The following is a 27,180-nucleotide window of genomic DNA, read 5'->3' as shown; positions in this document are numbered from 1 at the left end:
GTGTGTGTATGTACGTGTATATTAACTGTTTTATGATTTGATTTCATTGTCATACTGCAATATTTGCAGTTTTTAAAAGTTTATATAATTCAAACTAACTGATAACTGAGTGTGATGAATTTTCTTGGAAACTAAGCCTTTTTCAGCTGTAAGTTTTTAGTAGTAAATAAACTATCAAGCATCATTTGTCACAAACATACAAGCTGGCAACTTCCTCATTGGTAGAGAAGCAACCAAAATAGTCATCAATTCTGTGTTTTGGCACATTTTGTAACATCAAAATTTCATAACTTACAGTTTTATCTGCTGTGTTTTATCTCGTAAAATACATTTTAAATTAATATAATAATAGTGTATCTGTGTTAGCTGAATAAAGAGAGAAGGCAGCTAGTTATCACCACCAACTACCAACTCATGGACTATTATTTTACCAATGAATAGTGGGATTGATCATTACGTTATCATGCTCCCACAGCAAAAAGGGTGAACAAGTTTGGTGTGATGGGGATTTGAACCTGTGACTCTCAGATTGTGAGACGAGTGCCTTAACCACCTGGTCATGCTGGACCTCCACTGAAGGTTAATAATTACGTACAGTTTTTGAATTTTGTGCAAAGCTACACGAGGGCTATCTTCACTAGCTGTCCCTAATTTAGAAGTGGGCTACCCTTTTACCAACAAATAGTGGGATTGACCATCACATATAACACCTCCACAGCTGCAAGAGCAAGCATATTTGGTGTGACAGGAATTTGAACCCGCATCTCTCAGATTATGAGTATAGTGCCTTAACTACCTTGCCATGCCAAGCTGAACTTAGAATTAAACAGCAGAGTAAAGAAATTCATTTAACTTTTAGCATTTTGTAACCAGCTTTCTCTCCACAAGAAGTTTTAATCTTACAATTTTTTTTTAAAACTGTGTTACTTCCAGGTCTGTATTTAACAGCTTTTCGCTTGAAGCACAACTGTAGGTGACAACGTAAGATTCTGTTTTAATTTGAAAAGTTTTTGATTTTACCTTTATGAATGTCCTGCTGATTATAGTACCCTTTATGTCTAAGTCTGGTGCACAAAGTTTGAAATTTAACTGGATCTTATTAACAGCCATACAGAATATTATGTAGGATTATTTCAGTTAACTGGTTTATAATTATATGATATGCATTCAGTGTGTAAAAATTCACTTGCATTAGAATTCCCCTTTTCTGTGTTTTATGATAGCAGCATCTAACAAGGACAACAATTCTCTGATACCTACAAATCAAACTCTGGTACTATAACAATGTTTTTTTCAAAGAATTTTAATACTAAAATTACATCTTCATGTATGCTGTAAAACTAGAGGTCATTATCTACTGGACACAGAGCAAGGTTCAACTTCTTCCACAGACTATTATATATGGAAGAAAATACTCAACAACAGGAAGTTTATGCTACTAGTTATGAAACAAGCATTTGTTAAAATGTAGGATAACCTAAAACACTGCACATGCAATTTATAAAAGTAGCTATAAATTTGTTGCAAAGAGAGAGAGATATATAAAGTATAGTAAAGATGTTTTCAAACCATGACATACCTGATCCAATTTAAGTATGAATTTGACATTTTGACTCAAACTAACCTAACAAAAAATAGTTACGAAACTGAAGTACTATACAAAATATCTCAAGATGCTTTCTTGCAATTTTGTGTGTACTTTTGGGTAAATGTATTTGAGGTTGGACAAGATTGAACTTGCTGCTGTTGGATGACTACCATGAATTTAATCATTTGTACTGAAATATCCAACCAATGCAAAGAATAAACTTCAATTTCTTTAATACATACAAATCCATGATGATGAGAAAACCCACTTGTAGAGAAAAGTATGTATTTAAAAATGGCGGGTATGAGTAGAGAAAGCACTAGAGGAGCTTCACCTAGGTTCAAAGGGTTACTGACTGGTAGCTGACCACATGCTTCAAGCCTAAAATAAACCAATACAAAGGAACACTTTTATACCTATATTAATAAACACATCCAACATTTAAGCATGCCCTCTACATTCTTACACTCAATTACAGAACAACATGTGGCCAGCTACCAGTTAGTAACCCTTTCTTTCTTTGTGAACCTGATGGTGACTGAAGAAGGTCAAAACGTTGTTTGCTCCTCTATTAGTGTTTTATCTACCCATACCACCTGTTTTTAAATATATAATTTAATACATACTTTTGTTTTTTAATGGAGAAACTAGTGTTTTCAGTTAAACTAGTTTCCTTATCATTGGAGAGAACTTTATCGACAGCTCTGTGATTTATTAAGCAATTTACTATCTGAAACTTAATGTTATATGGCTGTACTTATACTTTAAGAAAAGAAGGTATTTTTTTCAGATATTGGAAACTTAAATTCAAACTTTTAAATATTACCTAAACATTTCATGAACTATATTTTTCTGACAGAATTACACAACAATATATTCTCACATTTAAATTTTTGTCAATGCTACAGCTAAATGTATAAAGTATTTGGCTTTATTGTAAATCAACAATCACTTTCAGGACTAACAGATAATTCTCTCAATGTCCCTCTCATTTTGATATGAAACAAACCTATTGATAAATATTTAGTCTGATAAAATTCAGTTTTATTTTAATGAAACAGAGAAACTTTATGTCTTGCATTGAGAATGATGGTTCTTAATTTTTCTCAAACATTTGCATTTGAAATATTGCATTTTTTGTAAAGTTTATCTCAGTGTTCTTGATTAAAGACAAAGATAAGTAAAAATCAGTCTTTACCTGAAGAATATTTAGTAGTTTTTATCAAGTGCATTACATGCTCATAGCCAAGTAAAATACAAGTTTATGTAAACATTTACAAAATGGAACTTTTTTTTTTTTTAACATTCAGCACAAAGATCTTTCGAGATGTATATATTAAGCAGTCCTTGATAAAATAGAAACATACAGGAAAATGTGGAATACCTGGAAGTTTAAATGGGCTTTATTACAATTCTGACTATTTATAACTTGTTTGACAACATGTCTCTTAATGTTGTGACTACTCGTTTTCACTTGACAATGTTTTATTACTGTCTTAATTTAAACACATACATGCTGAATGATGCGCTATGTATTTGTTTGGTTTTTTCTGTGATTTTAAAACATGGGAAGCTAAAATATAACCTCAAAAGAATTTATGTAGTGAAATAGTAAAAAAAAAACAAAACACTTTCCTTTATACATTAATGGAAGATCTCGATTTTACAACAGTGGCAATATTTTGAACAACACAATAGACTGTTTTGATATTAAGTCAATGTCCTCCTTCAGGAAATAAATCTAATAGTAAGAAGAGGTTTAAAATAGTTGTTGAAATACATACTGACAGTAGATCAATTTTAATCTATAATAATATCTGTAATAATACATTTAATCCTTTTAGAGGTTAAAAATTATATTAACTGGATAGAAAATTCAGCAGTGTTCTACTGTAAGGTAAGAAAAAATCTATTTTAAAAATTGTTACAGTTGAAAAGTTAGGCAATGAGAAACAGTAAGGTTAATATATTAGATTCTGATTACATAATCTGTTTGAAAGAAAAAACACCGATATACTTTTGTAAAACTGTGATAAATATCAATATAACACCACGACCACATTGAATATGAAGATATTATTTCATAATTATTACATGACCTTTCTGAAGTTTTAAAATTTCTTGATATAAATTATCTACACCAAATATTAACACTTAAATAACTAAATAAAATATGTCTCAATATTTCTGTATAATAGGCGCTTCTGAATATTGTTACCGAATGAAGATGAAATAGTTACAGAGAAATGTTTTTACTATGTAAGTAGTTACTTAATATTACTTTTATTGCAAAATAACTACATAGCATAATTAGAGATAAATACAAACACCCATATTTTAAGGGTGAAAAACTACAGAGGTATATTCTCTATTATTATTATAACATTGGTATATAACTCAATCAAAATGGAGTTTCATCTTTTTTATCAGAAGTGGCAGGGGATACTATTTGAACCTTCCTACCCATAGAGCTTTTGGAATTACTACTGCTACCATTTGTGGGTTCTAATTCTGCTTCTTTAATACTTTCAAAAATTGCTTCAAGGTTGTCTTCTGTCATGGTATCTCTGCTGCCTGAAACTGCATGTTGTCGTCGTAGGTGTGGACCGTGGTCTTTTGATGTTGTTGATGGGATACCAGTGGTTGCAGATCTTACAAGCCTATGCCTTGGTTCCCCACTCATGATTGAACGTCGTCTTTTTGCTTGTTCCAGAAATATATTTGTGGCGCTGTCATACAGAAAATCTTCTGGAAGTGATGGAGCACTAAGTGGTCGCTGTTGAGGACTGCTTGAGTGGATGTTTACTGGATCATTGCTGCAATGATAATTTACATCATCCAATGATGAAGCATTACTGTTGTGTCCTCTGCTCATGGCAGATAGAGTGAGACGTCTGGCTCGCAATCGTCGTGCATGAAGGTGAGATGATATCTCCTGCTGATCATCTCCTACTAGGTCAGGATTATACTTTTGGTGATACTGTAACCCAAGTGAAAAATACATGTTTATTTTCAAAAGATAAATTCTTTAATTTATGCTCATTGTTTAAATAAACAACAAACTTGAACAAATAAGAATTTGAGTTATTGAAATATTTTGCCATTTTCTATCACACTTGTTTAAGTTAACTAGGCTTATCTGAGGTCTTGTCATACAAGAACATTTATGTAGCTTTGAAACTTGAAAACATTTTAAGGAATGAAAATAATGTGTAAAGAAACTTTCAACTGGGCTTACCTGAACATTTATGTAGCTATCAAACTTGGAAACATTTTTAAGGAATGAAAATAATGTGTAAAGAAACTTTCAACTAGGCTTACCTGAACATTTATGTAGCTTTCAAACTTGGAAACATTTTAAGGAATGAAAATAATGTGTAAAGAAACTTTCAACTAGGCTTACCTGAACACTTATGTAGCTTTCAAACTTGGAAACATTTTAAGGAATGAAAATAATGTGTAAAGAAACTTTCAACTAGGCTTACCTGAACGTTTATGTAGCTTTCAAACTTGGAAACATTTTGAGGAATGAAAATAATGTGTAAAGAAACTTTCAACTAGGCTTACCTGAACATTTATGTAGCTATCAAACTTGGAAACATTTTTAAGGAATGAAAATAATGTGTAAAGAAACTTTCAACTAGGCTTACCTGAACACTTATGTAGCTTTCAAACATGGAACATTTTAAGGAATGAAAATAATGTGTAAAGAAACTTTCAACTAGGCTTACCTGAACACTTATGTAGCTTTCAAACTTGGAAACATTTTAAGGAATGAAAATAATGTGTAAAGAAACTTTCAACTAGGCTTACCTGAACACTTATGTAGCTTTCAAACTTGGAAACATTTTAAGGAATGAAAATAATGTGTAAAGAAACTTTCAACTAGGCTTACCTGAACGTTTATGTAGCTTTCAAACTTGGAAACATTTTAAGGAATGAAAATAATGTGTAAAGAAACTTTCAACTAGGCTTACCCGAGGTCTTGTCATACAAGAAAATTTCTGTAGTTTTTAAACATGAAAACATTTTAAGGAATGAAAAGAATGTCTGAAGAAACTTCCATATCTTTGTTCACAAGTCTTATTATGTCACTTTATTCACTCTAACTTGATGTTAATAGTTTATAATCAGCTTTAATCAAATAGTATTTAAACAATGCCCTCATCTATTTTTAAAGTAGAACTTCACTAGTAGTTGTTTGTATCATATGTTGTGACATCATAAATGGTTAGAAACAAAGAGGCTGTAATAATAAAACCATTAACAGAGAAGAAACATCCTGTAAGAAATATGACATGGATAATTAGTTTCTTTGCAAACATAAATCTATGTTTTGGGATAGGTAAAATAATTGAAAGGGAAATTCATAAGTGGATTATTTACAGGGAAGACTCAGAGTTACACATAAATGAAAGATTGTACATTTGTTTTCATTTTTCTTTGTGAATTACCAGAAATGTTAAAATGACAGATATCATCTCTTAAGTATTTTTAAAGTTGAAAAATTGCAAAATTGTTATTAAAATTATTTTTATTTAAAGTTTGAAATCTGATATGCAGGTGTTTTTTGATACCTGAAAATTGTTCTGTAATTTAGTTTTAAAAAGTGCTTGCTGACAACAAAAATGGATTGTAAAGGAAACAGACCATTCTTTCTCATCTGGACTGAATTTTTATCAGTAAACTTTCAATTAATTGAGTTATTTTGTTTATTGATGAGTTGTATATTCAAAGTTACTCCACCTTGTAAAATGGATTATTTTGAAATGCTCGCTGTAAAACTTTCGAAGCGTCTTCTTTTTCCGATTCTTCTGTTCCTGGTCTGGATAATACCCGAGGTGAAGGTTGTTGCAAAGTTTGTTCCTCATTTGGAGAGAATCTTGACTTTCCTGTTAAAATACAATAATTCAACAATGTAATTTCACTTTTTCATAGCTCATTTTGGATAGTTGTTTAAACTTTCACATGTTAAACTGTTATTGTAACAAATATATTTTAAAGTATTCATTTTCACACAAAATAATTCAACAGAATGGCCTTTTTTGTGAAAATATGTAATTTGAGAAATGAAATAATATTCTAAACCATAGAAGTATTTAAAGAAATACAGTGGACTACTTAAAAAATAAAAAGATGAAAGTACATGAACTGATGTTTTTGTTTATACAGTAATGTCAAGGAAGTATTGTAATAATTATAAACATGATTCTGGATACTCAAACAGATACAACTGGACTCCTTTCAAGTATCTATAGAGTCATTTATTTAATTGGTGTAATCATTCTTTAGCAATCTAGGGATGAGGCACTGAAGCAGTCTCAGTTTATCTAAATTAACTGTAAATGTAGACCCTCCTTCATTAAAAATAGCAGAAAATTCACAACAAAAATACTGGAGCCAACATTTTCCTATAATGTCACAAATAAAATATCTGATGTTCCTAAAAACTTCATTCTATACCAAATTGAATATTTAATCAAGGATTTAGCTGGAGATGGAGGCTTAAGTGATTCATGTAAACTTTGCCTTTTGGCCTCTAAAACAAACTTTTAGTTGATTATTAATTTAAACCGTTTCATGATAATAAAATAATTTTCTTATTTTTTTAAAAGAAGAAAACTATTTACAGACATTCATTAATTCACTCTCTTTCAGAAAATTAAAAATAAATTTGAAAGAGGACCCCAAGCATCCATTTTTGAATTTAGAAACTACAGTTAAACTCCTTTTTGGAAAAAAACACCTCTCTCTGGTCTTGTTGAATAAGCGAGTAAGCATACATACCATAGAGTTCTCCAAATACTAACTCAAATACTTGTTTATAAAAGTAACAGATTCTGATGGGGTGATCTTTAACGAATCAGAAGATAAGAAAAACAAATTATACTGTAGTGAAATGAAACAGTTTTTTTAATTGTTTGCTTTAAAAAGAAGTATTATTAAAACAGTACTTATACTTTTATAAATTAAAAAGGTTATATTTTACTGAAGTTATTTAAACAAGTATATTTTAGTGGCATGGATAGCTAGTGAAATAATACTGACCCACATAATACAACTCAAGCACTTAGTCATTTCTCAGTAAAAGGGACTTTGAGGATTGACTCACCTAATGAAAAGGCTTGAAAATGTCTCAGAGCTTTAAAAATAAAAGGGTAAAATCATAAGTGAGGAAACAGAAAATTAAGCAAAAGAAGTGGCACCTATATGAATCTGTAATCAAACAAAATGAAAACATTTAAATTATACAACAATAAAATAATCTACATGGCCATATAAGTTAAAAATTTAAAAGCACTGCTTAAAGAAGTCAAACAAATCTTTGATCAGCTAAATAAAACTTATGAGTGCAGAAACTGTTTGTGCACAAAATTAATGCTACATAAAGAAAAACATTGAACTGAAATGTATGTATAATCTTTATCCAAACTGTTTGTTTTAAGACAAAAAAGCAAGAACTATGCTTTATATTTTGCAGTGGCAAAAATTTCTTGATATACTGTCAGTTTTTTGAATAGTTAACAGTGGAATTTTGAGCACTAAAATAGAACATACGGTACAAAAACAGAACAGGGAAAATACTTAAGTGTTTTAATATTTTTTTAGACATAAATACTCAAACTTCTATGATCATTTGAAAAGTGTAATTTTGGCTACACTTTCCAGAAAAGCACATCCCTTTTTGCTCTTTTCTCTCTATTTTTGTTCTTTTGTTTTTTTCTTCTTACTCTTATGAAAATAAGTGCAATAAATGATGATTCCTTTACAATTTCATTGTTTTTTTAAGGTATGAATACTGATGTTGACCTTTCAACAAGAACAAAATTAATAAGGAAACACCTCCTTCAACAGCTTCCCTTTTCTTCTTTTTTTGTTTGATTTGGCCAATCTCGGTTTTTTTCTTCTCATGAGGGAACTCTTCAATGGTGTCATTGGTGCAATGCTTTTATTTACATCAAAAATATCATTGATGATATTTGAAATCACATCTGGAAAACTTAGAGTTGAAAGTCGACCACTTGCTGCTCTGTTTTCTTTTTGCAATGAAGGAAGTGAGTGCCAAATGAAGCTCTCTCACAGATGGTAAATCCAATGCATAGTGGTATTTCACTTCCAATTTCAAGTATGTGATCAGGATCCCCCACCCCTCTTTGTATGTATCACTTACATTTCCATCATCATACATTTACTTCCCATCATCAAAATAATGATGCATACACTTTTTGCCTTCAACAGGCATATTGCCCAACCTTTCTGAAAAGATTTGGTTTTTAGGTTCAAGAACAAAATTACTACTTAAATTATCATCAATACATTGAATAAATTCAATACATCCTCCTTCTAGTAGTATCTTTGCCTCTAACACTGGAAATGATATGGTATCACATTTATCCAGTGGTTCTTTGCATTATGACTTTCCCAAAATGCCATTGAGGAAAATTTCCTGCTGTGAACTGTACAAATGGTATTGTCAGTGGATGCTGCATCATCCATAGAAGACAATGGCACCATACTTCAGTTGATGGAACCTATTGTAATCTTTGTATAAGGAGTAATAACTTCCTGGGGTGACAACATATCCTCTTCATCACTTCCTTTACTAATTTCATTGTCAATGACATCACCTTCATCAAAAACCTCATTGTCAGTATCATCCATAAAACTCATGCCATCAGTAAATTCAATTCAAGGTCTTCATCTTCAATTTTTCCACAGATTCCCTGCATATCAAGAAACAAGTCATCTCCATGGATACATTACCAATTACCAATTGTTATACTGTGAGCTTCAGTTATCTAACTTCAGGTTAAATTTGATCTTGATGTTCATCCACTTTGGTTTCGTGTTGAACTTACATTTTGGATCTGTTTTCTGTTGGACACTTTATGTTTCCACCACATATGGTTACAACTGATGTGAAGCTGGAATATTCTTTGACAAGAGCCTTTCCATCTGCATCAAAAATATCATTATGCCTAGTAAAAGATGTCCTGAAGGACTTGTCACTTCTTTTTTCCTTTCAGCTTTCTTTAAAACTTCTAGCTGTTAACAGTTAAGTGTATACAACACTAGAAACATCATTTCCTAAACCATTTTATTTCTGTACTCATCCCATATATCTGAATCAACTGTATCAATGATATAAACAAAACAATCAAATTAATCATTCACCAAAATTCCAGTTGCATAGTCCAGAGCAGTCAAAGCTTTTATATCATTGAATGTCAAAGCATTTACTAATTTGAAAAAATGTTCTCCTACAAATTATTTCAGTAAAATATTCCACATATGATTTGTGCATCAATTCTGGAATCCTTTTCCTGGCAATTTCTGGCAGAATGATCAATGCATTTCCACTTTCAATATTATGTCCACCCATGAAAGTAATTGTGTATTTGATGAGGACAAGATAAATCTGACTGTAGCTGACATGAAGTATCATATTTCACAAATGAACTTTTTACTTTTTCAAATATTGCCCAGATACCAACTGGTTGCAATGCTTCTGCATAGTTGTATAGATTTTTCTCCCTGGAGGTTTCTCATCTGGCAATGTGTCTTTGAATAAGGCCTCTATTTGTCTTAGTTGGAAATGGTAATATAACAAAGCCATCAACACATTTTTAGAACCTCAACTCAACATCTTTTGTATTTTGCAAATGTCATGACAAAAGTTTAACCGGTCATCAACAGTGCATCTTTTGGTAACTGATCAGCACTATGTCTGTAAGTTGATTTGGATATGCTGGGAAAAAAAAAATGCATTTTTTTTTCAAACACTACTGACACAAAGGAAACCATTTGCATGTAATATGGAATATCTTTTTTGATATTCCGTCACCAGGTGTTTGTTGTCAAACTTCTCTGCTTGGAAAATGGGAATAATATGAAGAATTCATGAAAACGATGTCCATATCTCACTCAATTTTTGAATCTTGTACTTCTGTGGCTTGCATAAGCAAGTCTTGGTTCTCTCAATCACAGAATCTAGAAACTCAACATAATTGTGATGTATTGTTAACCTTCTTTTGTTCTGTACCTTTGAACCAGACTGATGACCCATTTTGTTTCATTTTACCTTCTATGCTTTTGTCACACCTGCAGCATTTTTCACATACTCTACACTAGGCATGTTTATATTTACATTGTGCCATTTTGGCAATCTTTTTCTCTGAAACAAATGAATGGAATATCTAAATTTTTTCAGAATATCGTAGAATTTGATAGAATTTAAGTAGGTTTGGAAAAACTCCAAATTAGCTCTGTTACATTATGAGAAAAGCATTTACCCAATTATCTTTTTTCCCTCTGGCTTAAATAGGCCTGTGGGACTGAGAACAAATTTGTACGTTGGGTACATGCATTATGTGATAATAAAAAATACAATTATTATTGCTTTTTTTTTATAACTTAGATATCAAAATTTATCTTTTAGAATCTTTAAAAACATAAACAAATTTATATTACAGTATTTGATATCAATTAAAGTTATCTCTTATCTTAAATGTTTCATTGGTTAAAATTCGCTAGATGTTAGTTTTAAGAATATAAAAAATATCTGTAAATTGCATGCATGCATGATAATTAAAAGAAACGTGAATAGAGTTTCACATAACAAAAGACAGAATGGTCAATGCAATTAAACCACATGCTAAACTTGATGGTTATCCGTGCCATGCAGTGAAGATCCGATTCATAACTACTGATACAGTTCATTGATATTAGTTAAGACAAGTGTTAAGAAATGTGAAACAGACTAGTGACTGAAGCCTGAAGAAAGATAGAGGAGAACAAAGATTATAAAAGAAAAAACAGACAATGTCCAAGAACAGATGACAATATTTACTGAGAACTTATACTTACCTCCAAGTTTAACTTTTGCTCTTTTCAAGGCTAAAATAAAGGTAAATTGCTTACAGACTTAGGTGATAAACTGGGTTTTAAAGGGTTTTCAAAATGTGTTACCATAATTTTTCTTTTTAATATTTAGATATCTAATGAAGACATATATTATTTTGCAATTAAAAGTAAACTAAGGTTCATATCAGTGTTTGATAGAAAACAAAATGGTTTTACTATTATTAAATTTGATTTACATTGTTACAGTATGTGTATTGAAGTAAGAATTATTTAAAAAATAGTGTAACAAAAAATAACAACTATAAAATGGTATTACTCAAAAATGAACCACGTTCTCTAGTTAGAGCTATAAAGATTTCGATATCCTAATGTTTCAAAATTAATTATATAATTTTAAGATAATCATAAGTTTTATTATGTATTATGATAAAAATGCTGTAACAGTTATATGATACATTATAGCAATTAATATCTGAAGTACCTACAAAATACTCATTGAAACAGCAACAAAAAATATGAAAAAGAGATCCTAAATTATCTCACATTAATTAAACAAAGCACTAGTAAATTCTTCATTAATAACAGTTATTTATGTATACTTATGTATGCTTTTTTAAACTCTACTTTAATAACAAGTAACAGTGTTGTGTCTTTCTCCAAAATGATTTGCTTTGGACAGAGTTAAAACTTCTTTACCATTTAACCAAAATTCAAATAAAATAATATTTATTGAACATTTTTACAAAACTAACAACAGCACAAAAAGTCAAACTATTCCTGATTGGCTGCTGAATACACATCACATGACCATGTTAATTGAGGAACACAGCAAAAATTCACACTCATATTGTAACCAAAACCACTTTCACGCTGTTATGCACATCAACATTTTTTTTCCTGTACATTTGCATTCAATTACTTTAAAACATTTTGTACGTTTAAAACAGCAGTTCCTCCTAACAAAGAACTGGAAAACTCGTAGGTTAATAATTCCTTCGTATTTTAACATGACATCCTGCCTGTAAGATTTTTTTTTGGCACATTATCACATGTTCATGTTTAAATAATTAATAGTTTTGTTATCAAGGGTATTTTCATGTATATTTGTGTCATCCAGGGGTGTAGATTTTTTACACCCGATGGGGGGGGGATGATTTTTGCAACCACTTATGTGGACTGTTCAATTTGCAAATTGGTAATCTCTGATTACGTGAACCTGAAAGCTGTAAACATGCAGTCACAGAGTAATCTTGTTGCCACGATACTTGCATGTATACTTAGGCCTACTGACTGATACTTACGAACTATCACTTAGAATGAAAAGCTTAGAAGCACGGCTATATTAAAGATGTACATTTCGGCTACTGAAAAAGCCTACATCTAGGCCTAATTATGTAATTCGATTGGTAAGAACACAAGAATCACAAGAACAAACACACAATTTGTAGGCCTGTGATGCAATAAAACAATTCAACAGACCAAACTGTAGGGGGGGATGATTGTATGCACCATACCCCCCACAAGAATGAAGGGAGATGTATACCCCCATCCCCCCAGGATCTATGCCCCTGGTGTCACCACAGGATACAATTATTAGAAGTAAAATCATGAACAAATTTAAGAATTATTTGTTTAACATCAGAGAGCAAAAACTAACAAGAACACAAAGAAAAAATTGCATACATAACAAGTCCTGATTAGAAGACTGTTTCACAAATAATCACATGTGAGGTTCAAAATGCCACTCAAAACATCCTGGTCTATATTTATTGCTCTACAAAAATGAAATGCTGGGAATAATCTTATGAGCTTTCTTCAATGGTAAAGTTTGACTGTTTCATACACAGTAGTTAGGTTTATGACACTCACTATTATATAGCTATTGGTTACATTTCTCTCTTTTTGTTACAGAACTTTAGACAATAATTGATTAAAATCTTAGGCTAATGTTTATACTGAAGATGGAATTTGGACAAATTTGAAATGTATGTGTTCTTTATCTTCCTCCAAATGAATTTGAGCTTACTTTATGATGATAATATCATTTTAACAATATAGTTATATGATACGTGGTCAACAAGTTTCCAATTTTATGAGTCACATTTTCTACAAATATATATTTTTTTCAAAACTGAAATAAATATAATGGTACATCTCATCAGCAATGAAAACTCCTGGATGTGGGAGTGACTGGATTTAGCTTGTAAGAACTGTTATAGCATATGCTAATAAAAACCATCGATTTTCAAGCACTTCCAGTAGTGGACTTTGTATTTAAAAAATCATATGACTTTCCAGGATTTTAATGACCTGTGTGAATCCTGTTGATAGTCACTAGACTGGTCCATATCTCATACAGTCATAATTAGACTGTATACGAAAATTGTTTCACACACAACACTCACAACTAGACTGTACATGATAATTGTTTTACACATGACACAGTCACAACCAGACTGTACACGATAGTCACAACTAGACTGTCACAATAATTGTGTACACGATAATTGTGTTGCACACGACACAGTCACAACTAGACTGTACACGATAATTGTGTTGCACACGACACAGTCACAACTAGACTGTACACGATAATTGTGTTGCACACGACACAGTCACAACTAGACTGTACACGATAATTGTGTTGCACAGGACACAGTCACAACTAGACTGTACACGATAATTGTGTTAGACACGACACAGTCACAACTAGACTGTACACGATAATTGGTTTGCACAGGACACAGTGACAACTAGATTTACACAATAATTGTTTTACACATGATGCAGTTCTAGCTAGATTGTACTTGATAATAGTAACTCTTTATATACGATAGTCATAACTAGACTGTACTACACAAGTTAGCTGAAATCTATAACCTTATACTTTCATGTACTGAGTGAAAATCTTCACTGAAAAGCAGTTATTCAAAAGTAATACACTTACCTTCCCTACTTCTGTTTTCTGATGACGTGTCACTTACGCCGATGTTTTCTTTCTCTGTATGTATTATACCATCATCTAATGGCATGTCCATGTCTCCTGCACTCCTGAAATTCAAATATGCCTGTATAAACAAAGCTTTTAATAAAGCAAAACACAATATTTTTTTTCCTATGAAATTCATGCAACCATGACAGATTGTGTTCTAAAGTGAACTTTAACATAATTTACTTTCTTTTGTCATAATCACTTAATATAACCCTTATAAAAAACACAAACAAAATATATTTGTGTCTAAATGAAGGTATTTTAACAGCAGAAAACACATATAGCTCACTTAGGCTTCCTATCTTTGCAAGCCACTGAAAGTGAGTTAACATTTTGCAACATCCTTAATTTTTCAGGACCTGAAGGTTACACAAAGGAAGACTATTGACTGCCAAAATATGCAAGAAGCTATAGAGTAATACCTCAGAACATTTCATGTAATGTCTCAGGTGAGCAATTAATCTATTCATCACTGGATCCATTCCTTCAAAAATCAAGATTGCAGAAGAGTTTTGATTGTCAGAAATGGGGCTGATGTGCCAAAAACACTAAATATAGTTTGTTTGAATTTAAAGTCATTAATGAGGGGTAGTATTCTAATAGCTCTTTGTTAATATTATTTGAATTTAAAAGTGTCTTCAGTTTTTTTTTTATGTATCTTACTGTTTGTGGTGATTGAAACTCGTTACATTTAACGATGTTGATTAGAAAACACCTGTACACTACTGCTCCAATGGTCAAGTCAGTGAATTTAAAAGAAAAGAGTCGTACTCAAGCCCTTTCACAATAACAATAGCTAGACTGGTTATTGTACCATGTTACACTATTTAACATCAAAATATATTAAATAATGATATCCAAATTTCACTGATTTCATATTCATAGCCTTCTGGTGCAACAAGTGGATTTACCCCATGGTGTCACAAAAACGTTTGTCCCTAGTGTGATAATTGTGACACTTATGAGTTACAGTGAAACTCACTACCTTTACTGATGTTGATTAGACAATATCTGTACATTGCTACTCTAACACTTAGGCCAATGAAAAAAGAGGCAAAACTCGAGCATTTTCAAATCTATTACTCTTCTTCTTCATTATTCCCCTGAAGAAGAAAGATCCACCTTTTGAAAGCACTCGGTTTATGTGGGCTTTATTAATTTCTATCAAGACTTCTTGAACGTACGTGTTTTTCTAACATCATGAACTTCTTCATTACTACTGAACATAAGACTAAATATTTTATGACACAAAAAAAATTCCTTATTTTTTTTTTTACAGTGCTCTGCTCTAGTCCTTACGTAAGAGCAAACAAACTTACTGGTTTAACAAAAAAGGTTGGTTGTCTTCTAAGACAGCAGCTGGCCCATACAAGTGTGCATAGTGGTCACTAGAGGGCAGAAAGGTGAAACAAACTGTAAATACGTTCAAAAGTTAGATTCTGAAATAATGCCATAAAATATCAAACCTTTTCTAAATACAAAAAATCCTTTAATGGGTACGTGATCAATCCACTAGAATATATAGTAGTGGGTATGTGATTAATACACTAGAATATATAGTAGTGAGTATGTGATTAATACACTAGAATATATAGCAGTGGGTATGTGATAAATACACTAGAATATATTGTAGTGTATGTGATAAATACACTAGGATATATAGTAGTGAGTATGTGATTAATACACTAGAATATATAGCAGTGGGTACATGATTAATACAATAGAATATATAGTAGTGGGTATGTGATTAATACACTAGAATATATAGTAGTGGGTACATGATTAATACAATAGAATATATAGTAGTGGGTATGTGATTAATACACTAGAATATATAGCAGTGGGTATGTGATTAATACACTAGAATATATAGTAGTGGGTATGTGATTAATACACTAGAATATTTTGCAGTTGGTACGTGATTAATACACTAGAATATATAGTAGTGGGTATGTGATTAATACACTAGAATATATAGTAGTGGGTACGTGATTAATACACTAGAATATATAGTAGTGGGTATGTGATTAATACACTAGAATATATAGTAGTGGGTATGTGATTAATACACTAGAATATATATCAGTGGGTACATGATTAATACACTAGAATATATAGTAGTGGGTATGTGATTAATATACTAGAATACATAGTAGTGGGTATGTGATTAATACACTAGAATACATAGTAGTGGGTATGTGATTAATACACTAGAATATATAGTAGTGGGTATGTGATTAATACACTAGAATACATAGTAGTGGGTATGTGATTAATACACTAGAATACATAGTAGTGGGTATGTGATTAATACACTAGAATATATAGTAGTGGGTATGTGATTAATACACTAGAATACATAGTAGTGGGTATGTGATTAATACACTAGAATACATAGTAGTGGGTATGTGATTAATACACTAGAATACATAGTAGTGGGTATGTGATTAATACACTAGAATACATAGTAGTGGGTATGTGATTAATACACTAGAATACATAGTAGTGTGTATGTGATTAATACACTAGAATACATAGTAGTGGGTATGTGATTAATACACTAGAATATATAGTAGTGGGTATGTGATTAATACACTAGAATATATAGCAGTGGGTACATGATTAATACATTAGAATATATAGTAGTGGGTATATGATTAATACAATAGAATATATAGTAGTGGGTATGTGATTAATACACTAGAATACATAGTAGTGGGTATGTGATTAATACACTAGAATACATAGTAGTGTGTATGTGATTAATACACTAGAATACATAGTAGTGTGTATGTGATTAATACACTAGAATACATAGTAGTGGGTACATGATTAATACACTAGAATATATTAATACATTAGAATATATAGTAGTGGGTACATGATTAATACACTAGAATAGTGGGTATGTGATTATAGTAGTGGGTACATGATTAATATACACTAGAATACATAGTAGTGGGTATGTGATTAATACACTAGAATATATAGTAGTGGGTATGTGATTAATACACTAGAATATATAGTAGTGGGTATGTGATTAATACACTAGAATACATAGTAGTGGGTATGTGATTAATACACTAGAATATATAGTAGTGGGTATGTGATTAATACACTAGAATATATAGTAGTGGGTACATGATTAACACATATTATATTATTATAGAATGTGAATTAAAGATTAATAGCTTATTAAAATGTGTTAATCAGGTATTATTATGATGATATAAATCTATTATCAATCGATTTCAGTAATGTATTCTTACACATGTTATAACTATTCCATAATAGAGACTGGGTAAAATACAATAAGTGTACTTGGAACAGCCTGTACAGTAAAACGATAGCCATATGTGCAGAATATGTCATGGGAAGTGTATTCCACTGGCTTTTTGAAATAAAACTCAAAGATCACCATAGTAATCAACCAATGCTTATACACCACAATGTTTTATTACTGTAGAAATCACAATAAATGTACTGGATACTGTAGTAAAAACAAAACAAAAACTGTCTGAACTGCTATAGTATAAGACATCTTTAGTTTGAACAAAGAATACTGAACTCTGGTAATAAATCTCCATAATCCATAGCCAGCAAGAGTGAGATAAGAAAGTGTGGTGGATAAGCATAATGGAAATTATGGTTAAAAAATTTGGATGCTATCGTCAGATTTCTCCAATTTGACATTTATAGCTGTCTGGTGTGACAAGTGGATCCACCCCATGGTGTCTCAAAGTTTTTTCTCAAAGTGCGATAATTGAGACATTCACTCTTCCTTAAATTTCCTGCCTTAGTATTGTGCATACATAATGAGCAAAAGTGTAACTAATGCATTTTGATATTGAAAATGTTCCTTAAAAGGTCAAATTCTTAATTTGATTTTTAGTGGATGATTAACACTTTTTTGAGAACTGATCCAAAATTTAATTACAGTGGAAACCCTCCAAAGCAGCCACCTTTGGGACTGAGACAAACTGGCCTGATTAGAGGGTTTTCACTGTACATAATTAGGGATTATGTAAACAAAAAAGGAACTGTGATTGAATGACCGCTTTCAAGGGGTGACTGCTTAAATGGGTTCCACTGTATGCACTAAAAGAATTAAAAGTCTGAATGAGCAATGCATTTACCAGACAGTGGATTAGGGGCAGGGCTGCAGGGTACTGTCCTTAGTGTGCATTATACCCCAGACATAATTACAATGTTGGAGTTCTGATATAGCATGTGTAATAATGTTACCAGTCAGATAATATTAATGTCTCTTAGAAGTTACTAACAACTCTACTGACAACAGGCTGTTCATGGCGTGCATCTTGTGTAAGCCCTGTAGCCGAGCGTGCTGCCCCAGTATTAAACCTATTTTGGTGATACAGTTCTACCAACATGGGCTGTGGTTCCAAATATAAAATTGTTGTATGCCAATAACAAAAAAACAGTTATTTATCAGCTTAGTATACATATAACCATATGCAAAATCTTTTGTGCTAATAATAGAACCAGCAAAATAAAAGTTCCACCATTTCTTATGCATGACATCCATATGGTACACAGCTTGCCTCACAGGCAGTTCCAAGTATCCATTATAATCACCCTTATATTCTTAGAATATTCCAGAATATATGTCAGTGTGCGAAAACTATTTTCAGTAATATTGCATTTTCTCACAAAAACAGAAAATTACACATTTGAAACATAAATTTGTATTTCAGCACATCCTATAGGACATTACCAAGTTAATCTATAGTTTGAACAAGTTATTTCCAAAAATTGGTAAAATATTAAGAATACAAATATATGGAATCACACGCAATCATGAGTTCTGTATCTTAAAATGAGAATTTACTTACGCCAGAACCATCTTTGTGTATACTCGTGTTAAATTGTTTTCAGATGTGCTGAGCTGAAGCCATTTCTTAAAGTATTGCTCATCATAATAGTGGAGAAAAAGCTGGAAATTTCCATAATACCTCAGTATTTTTCTTTTTTTTTATCTCTCTATTAGAAAACTAAACACACTTCTCAGCCTACTTTGTCAATTGCAAGCTTCTAAACATTCGATGCTGTTTGAATATAATAACTCTTAAAATATTGTATTGAATAAAGTTTTATGTATCAAACATTTCAAAATTTCAAAAATAATCAAAGATAATTAGGTTTAAGTTAAGGGATCGAACATAATATTTGGAGCTTGTGCTAAATAAAGAAGGTTGTTCACAATCCATAGTAATTATTTGCATGTCCAATCACTTTATCTCATTTTGCATCTAAAATTAGCCACTCCTGGGAGAGTTACATCACAGAACTTTCCAATGCAAAGTTCTCCTGTCCTGATTGTTAAAGCACACAATACACTGAATTTTAGCACTTCCAAAAAAAGAAGAAAGGTTTTGTTTACAGTGTGAAAGAACAATATTGTTAATGGTGAAGGAAAGCATTATTCCATCAAGGAATAAAGGCTACTCCATGTTCAGCTACCAGTTACAACTTCTTACCAGAGGTGAGTCAATAACACTGAAGGATCATTTAACTAATATAAGAATATTATTAAAAATATAAACAAGATAATTCACATGAAGTTAGGTCTACAAGATGAAGGTGTGAGACCTAGACACCCATCCTTGTGCTGTTGTCATAAATTGTGAAAGACCCTCTATGTTACATAAAAAAATTATATAAATGGCTGGAAATTGGATTATAGAAACAGAACAAACTGGTAAACACAATATCTGGAGCTGACCCAGACGTCATTATAAATTATGACCTGATATTTTACTCTTCTTATTAAAAATACAGCCCCCACTAGTACAGCGGTACGTCTATGGATTTACAACGCTAAAATCAGGGGTTCGATTCCCCTCGGTGGGCTAAGCAGATAGCTTACGTGGCTTTGCTATAAGAAAAAAAACACAAACACATAAATTAAAAATACATACTGACCAACTATGTTAAGTTATGTATTTAAGATAATATTTTTACTATCTTCTGCTGGATTTATTTCTTTAAAATGGAGTGTTATTTAAGACTACAATTAATATATATATATATATAAACAAAATAACCTCAGTTATTTCTAGTTAACTTTTGCAATTCTACAAATCTAGAACAAATACTGATGACTTCTAAATTTATTTTAAAAAATGACACATAAAACGTTGAGGAAAGTGAAGTATATTACTCAATTGAAGTATAGAGTTTGATAAAACTTAAGATAATTCATGATGTTAGGAAAACAAATATATTCAAATAATTTAATTACAGACAAACAATCCTATGACCAAAGTGCTTTCAAAAGGTGTTCCTTTCTTCAAACTAATACCATTTACCAATAATTACAACCAGGGGCGTAGATTTTTTACACCCAATGGAGGGGGATGATTTTTTCAACCACTTATGTGGACTGTTCAACTTGCAAATTGGTAATCTCTGATTATCCAAACCTGAAAGTTGTAAACATGCAGTCACAGAGTAATCTTGTTGCCATGATACATACATGTATACTTAGGCCTACTGACTGATACTTACGAACTATCGCTTAGATTGAAGAGCTTAGAAGCACGCCTATATTAAAGATGTGCATTTTGGCTACTGAAAAAGCCTGCATCTAGGCCTAATTATGTAATTCGATTGGTAAGAACATGAGAATGACAAGAACAAACACACAATTTGTAGGTCTGTGATGCAATAAAACAATTCAACAGACCAAACTGAAGGGGGGGATGATTGTATGCACCATACCCCCCACCTAAAATAAAGGGGGGATGTATACCCCATTCCCCCAGGATCTATGCCCCTGTTACAACATATATGAACTAAAATAAATTTATAATAAGAAGTTCACTTTTTTTACTTAAAAAAGAAATGCCACACACACATACATAATTTTAAAAAAAGGGAACAAAGCAAAGATGCCAAGGATGTAAAAGATAAAAGAATAAAAAGTAGAATGAATGCAAGTATTAATAATGTAATATTAAAGAACATTAGAAAAAACAATGGTTACTAAATCACCTTCATTGTTGAGTACAGACATTGTGACACGGACACGTTTAGTATTTATTTACATGCAATCACAAGGCATATTCAAGCTAAAAATACAAATATTTTATGTTTTAGCTTCGTTATTATTGCTGTTGTTTAAACTAAAACCACAAAAATATTGCACTTAAATCCCCATCAGCACTTGCCATAGATGGTGCCAGGCATTGCAGCATTTAACATGTCAAAAAGACAAACCAATTTATTAATACAGACAGGAAAGCCCCAATATTACAGGTCCCTGATGAAATAGGCATCACCTGTGGAAAGTGTTTGGGTTATATATTTTAAATGGAAACCTTAATAAAAAACTGTTGTTCTTATTGTATGAACAAGATGTTGCTCTTGGTGTAATAACAGATCACTTAAAGATGTTACCTTCCAATAGTTTTCACTGTGGTCACCCGTCACCTCTTCTATTCCTGCCATAATACTGTCTACTACCTAAAATGTGGTGATTTACAAGTGTTAATACTTGTTATAACACAAGATCAGGACTTGAATTAACTTATCATACTAAGAAATAAATAAGTGTGGTAGAAATTAACTAAGTATGTACATATATTGTAACAATTAACAAAGAAACAAATATCTTAACAAGGACAAGTTAATTATGAAGAATTTCTGCTAACAACACTGAACTATACTAGTATGCAGTACCTATACCACATGCAGTCAACAACCTTAAGGTCATATAAATTATAAATTATCACATGAATTTTCAAAGCAAGAAAGACTTTTAAACAAGCTGGCAATTTTGAAAAATAATTCTGACCACCAAATAATTTCAAAGAATTCAAAAATGCTTAGTGATGTTAAAGTATTGGTGTACCATTAAATTATACATAGTATTAAATCAGACAACATCACAGAGTGTTGTCAGTATTTTATGTTTCAATTATTATGATGGGTTTGGAAATTTTGGTTCATTATATCATGTAATACACAAACCAGTTTGGGGATATAAGGAACAGTAGTGTGGCAGTGGTTGTTATTGTATTTTAGAATTAGTTATTCACTTCAATGGGTTCCTCATAAGCTTTTGTTGTGAATCCCCACAAGCTTCTAGGGTGTGAAAGGCTTTCCAAATACATATACAAAGGAAAGGATAGGAACGACCATATAACTGTGAAGTAAGATAAAAAGTTCCTAGTGCACTATCACATTATCTTTAAACTACCTAAGCCAATAACTGTTCCAAAGAGATATACAAGAAGGAGAATCCCTAATTTATACCAATTGGACAAGTATCTGTACCATTACTTGCGATAGCTTGCCCTGTCCTAGGGAGCAGGCAGACAGTTTCAAACTGGTGAAAGTTCCTATGTTTGAGCCATTGTAATCTGTAACCTTTCTCTTAGGAAAAATATCAGTTAATGTTTTCAACATTTCAATATTCACTTTACAAAGATGTAATTATGTGCAAACCACCTAAACAGAAATCTACAAAAAAGTTTTTGTTTTGTTTTTGAATATCGCACAAAGCTACTCGAGGGCTATCTGAGCTAGCTGTCCCTAATTTAGTAGTGTAAGACTAGAGGGAAGGCAGCTAGTCATCGCCACCCACCACCAACTCTTGGGCTACTCTTTTACCAATGAATAGTGGGATTGACCGACACATTTTAATGCCCCCACGGCTGAAAGGGCGAGCATGTTTGCGACCCTCAGATTACGAGTCGCATGCCTTACCACGCTTGACCATGCCGGGCTACAAAAAAGTTAGCTGAACATACATTACTAAAAATAGTCATAGCTAGTTATGTATAAGGGGAAATAAATAGTTATTCCAACTACATATGATATAGACAGAGTCAGATATAAAATAAAAACAGATAGAGCTCTTTACTATACAAATATTGTAGCAGTGAGCTCAGAGAATTTATTGTTACAGATTTCTTCTACTCATTAGTTAAGGCTGATTTCCATAGATGGCACCAGCCTCCTCCTAGTAAGGGGGCGAATGTGGACTACACAAAAAACTTGTGAACACACATACTATAGTGCTTGAGAAATGAATCAGCTTTGACAGAAGTCACTTTTTGTTGGTGCAAGGGCTACAGGGATGACTGTGGTACATTTAGGGGTAACTTCAGCCATAGCAAACCTCCCTTACCAATGCCCCTGCTAATTTCACTGAGCATCTAATGTTCTGGAAATTCAGTTACTTTTGGTACAGTTCTACAGATTATAGAAGTATTGATGAGCGGTATATTTTCAATTATCAAAGTAAATATAACAAAAACAGTGTGTGTGTGTATTTGTTTAGAGCAAAGTCACAATGGGCTATCCATTGTGTTCACCATTAGGAATCAAACCCTGTTGTTTGGCATTATTGGTCTGTAAACTTACTGCTCTCCACTAGAGGCCATGGAAACAGCACTTGGAATTCACTTATATAAGTTAACAGCCAAATAATTAAACAAAATTACTACCTTTGGAGAGAAAAATTACAATTAGGACTTGCAATGTAATAATGTTGTTTTAAATTAATTAATTATTAATTCTGATGTTGAGATGATAATTATTTGGTAAAAGAAACATTCCACCATAATAAAATATTAAACAGTTATGAGCTGTATTTATTCTTCTAATAATTCTATGGGCATTTTAATATTTATTTAATATTTACTGTGTGTTTATTGGGAATACTAAAAGAAAATTAGATACCAATGATAATGTTCCATAAAGTGTATGTTAAATGAAAATAAAATTACAGTATTTTTTAATATGCAGCTGGATGTCAGAAATCTATTGATAGATTGTGACAGTGTTAATTAACTTTAGGATAGTGACTCCTGATTTTTGAAACACCAGTTAGTTATTCTGTTAAGTCAAATTTTAAAGACAGCTACAGCCAATATATAAAATCAGTAAATCGAGAAGTAATATTTATAACCTGAATAAAAATAGTTTGGGTATGAAAAGAGATTATGATAAACAGTCCTTGTTTGAGCACAGATCTTTTATATTTTTTCATTTAAATATTTCTCTGAGGTTCAGTTAAGATTCTGAATATCTCAGAAACAAAATATTAAACTGTACCTTGGCATGAACTTCCTCAAACAGACTGTGGTCACTTTTATCTTGTGTTCTAATTTTTAGCAAGTTGACAAGTGGTTTCACAGTGCTACCCTTCAAAAAGAAAAACAGTTTGCCTTGTTAAAAACACAGTAGTACTTATTTAAACTACAGAAATATAGGAAAGAGAATGAGGTAGCAACTGACTGAACAATGAGTGTAGTTAGTTATGACACATATGCTAGGAGATTGTTATAATTCTAGAAAAAATCACATAGATACACAAACTTACTTATCATTATAACATCCTACAATTTTAAACTGACAGACAAAGAGGAAGCTAGCTGGTTAACAGCATCTACTACCAACTCTCAAACTATACTAACCAAATACTCTAATTTCACCATTATTCTTTTAATGTATCAACAGCCTTAAAGTGTAGAATGTAATTTTCCAGCAAAGGGATATAAGCTATGGATCAATGGATATACAGTCCAGCATACTAATATTTAGTTAGACCAATGGAAAATAGAAGGTGTTCTTGTACCACTTGGTGCTTTTAAAAAAAAACTTTCACTCTTACCAATTATTTTTATAAATCATTTTTAGAGTTTCCATGGTAAAAAGTTGTTTTCAAATAGTTTAAAATTTCCAGTTACTGATAAGAACAGTTCATCACACAATTCTGTTTTAGATAAAAGACACAGTTAAGCACAGATTATTCAAAAATATGGTAGAACCAAGAAATAATTTAATGCTAAAATGAACAATACTATAAAGAATCATTAATCTGTACATTTTTATAATGTTAGTACTTACCTGAATAAAAACTGTAAATACAATAATAAAAAGTGTAGTTGTCACAAACATACGCTTGTTAGGGATAGTGTGTGTATGATTAATCTGTACATTTTTCTAATGTTAGTACTTACCTGAATAAAAACTGTAAATAGAATAATAAAAAGTGTAGTCGTCACAAACATACGCTTGTTAGGGATAGTGTGTGTATGATTAATCTGTACATTTTTCTAATGTTAGTACTTACCTGAATAAAAACTGTAAATAGAATAATAAAAAGTGTAGTCGTCACAAACATACGCTTGTTAGGGATAGTGTGTGTATCCAGCATAATCACCAGAGAAAATGCTACAGCCCCACGCAGTCCACCATAAGCCTAATACATTCATGAGATTCTTTATTGTGAGTGAATAATAAAAAAAATAAAAAATAAAAGAAATATGGAGAAAACTGTGTAAAACAGATCAACCAAAACTATTACCACCTGGTATAAATACTTTATGAAACTATACATTAGTAACAGAGTTGTATCAGTTTTTATTTATAAACAAAATTATCACATTTAATAGATTCACTTATAATGTGAAACATCTGAAGGGAAAAGTTAGTACAATAGGAAGTTTATCTTTAATAAGCAAACAAAGTCATTGTACGAATATTACGTGCAAAGGTTCAGTAATAACATCCTTATTGTAAGTGTTGTGAAAACATAATAAAAGGATTATTGTATTTGTCTTCAAAAACAAAAAAAGGTCTAATGTAGAGCATCAAACCAACTACTATTAATTTGCAATAAAACCATATTTACCTCCAAGTTAGTCTCGCAAAGGTCATTGCACAGAAGAAACCGAGAATACATCCAAAATCCTTTAAACAATCTCAATTTATAATCATAAGATTTCAACTATTATGAAGCCCTGAATTGTAATGTAAAACACAAAAATATTAAGGTTTTATCACGTGAGTCAACAAGATGTATGCACGAGATAGTATTCACAAGTTTTTCACAATAAAGTTCTGAGTATTGTATTTATGACTTTCCTTACTAAATCTCTGATGTGTGTTTGTGTATTAATACTAACACTAAAAGCTTCATGGAATTTGGAAATTGATATTCAATGTTGATATACCAAGGAATCTTGATATTTCATACATACAAGTTAGTATCTCATATGTATGAGTTATTTATTACCTCATACACATTAGATAACATCTCATATGTACGACTTATTATCTCATATGTATGAGATAAGACCTTAACATTTCTGTTTTTCATGTTGCATTCGATACAAGTCAAATGTTTAGCCTTAATTTTGATAAAAACTTAACCCATTTGAAACAATAATAAAACATTTGATAAAGTTCATCATAATCACAACTGTACTGTAATTTATTTCAACACAATTAGCCAAAAACGTTTTCTCTTACCATTATAAACTGTTCTGTCATTTGAATGGTATGAAGTCTTTCAAAATAGTTGGCAAGAAATGTTAAGAAATAAACACCTGTAAAAATAAGTGATGAAAGAATTGATATTGAATAAAAAGCACAAATGCACAATGAAAAAAAAAAGACACTATTTTAAATTACCTAAAATCTGATACATAAATATAGTCTTTAGGAGGAATTTTACATCAAATACGATATTTATATAAAACATACACCAGATTGGTTTGTTTGAAAAATATTTACTTTGGTTTCAACAGGATAAATGAACAATAAATGTAAGAAAATATTTCAACTGATATCAGAGCTGACATAAACTAGAAAACCTGCAATTCATCCTACAGTAGTCACGTTTTATAAAGTCTTCATTTTTAACTTTTAGACATTTTCATAAACAAGGTCAAAATATTAAAAGTTAAGATTAGCAATAAAA

At 31.4% G+C, this 27,180-nt stretch overlaps 1 protein-coding gene across 4 annotated transcripts in view; it reads right to left on the bottom strand.

The window, feature by feature from the left end:
• Window positions 1-3,852: 3,852 nt before the first annotated feature.
• Window positions 3,853-27,180, bottom strand: part of LOC143254323 (Na(+)/H(+) exchanger beta-like) — a 107,511-nt gene continuing 84,183 nt past the window's right edge. For 2 of the 4 annotated variants that reach the window (XM_076509301.1, XM_076509304.1), the window contains exons 16-26: window positions 26,730-26,806; window positions 25,549-25,677; window positions 24,528-24,617; window positions 21,864-21,929; window positions 19,298-19,398; window positions 15,764-15,832; window positions 14,400-14,503; window positions 11,456-11,485; window positions 7,701-7,730; window positions 6,335-6,480; window positions 3,853-4,568 (exon numbers count right to left, since the gene is read on the bottom strand). In XM_076509301.1, coding sequence (XP_076365416.1) covers window positions 3,990-4,568; window positions 6,335-6,480; window positions 7,701-7,730; window positions 11,456-11,485; window positions 14,400-14,503; window positions 15,764-15,832; window positions 19,298-19,398; window positions 21,864-21,929; window positions 24,528-24,617; window positions 25,549-25,677; window positions 26,730-26,806 — 1,421 coding nt within the window. In that variant the 3' untranslated portion in view covers window positions 3,853-3,989. The remainder of the gene's footprint in view (window positions 4,569-6,334; window positions 6,481-7,700; window positions 7,731-11,455; window positions 11,486-14,399; window positions 14,504-15,763; window positions 15,833-19,297; window positions 19,399-21,863; window positions 21,930-24,527; window positions 24,618-25,548; window positions 25,678-26,729; window positions 26,807-27,180) is intronic. The other 2 variants (XM_076509302.1, XM_076509303.1) reach the window with 2 other exon arrangements.

The sequence above is a fragment of the Tachypleus tridentatus genome, chromosome 6 (genome assembly GCF_004210375.1).
Source record: "Tachypleus tridentatus isolate NWPU-2018 chromosome 6, ASM421037v1, whole genome shotgun sequence".
Lineage (NCBI taxonomy): Eukaryota > Metazoa > Arthropoda > Merostomata > Xiphosura > Limulidae > Tachypleus > Tachypleus tridentatus.
This window is presented reverse-complemented; position numbering and strand designations above follow the sequence as displayed.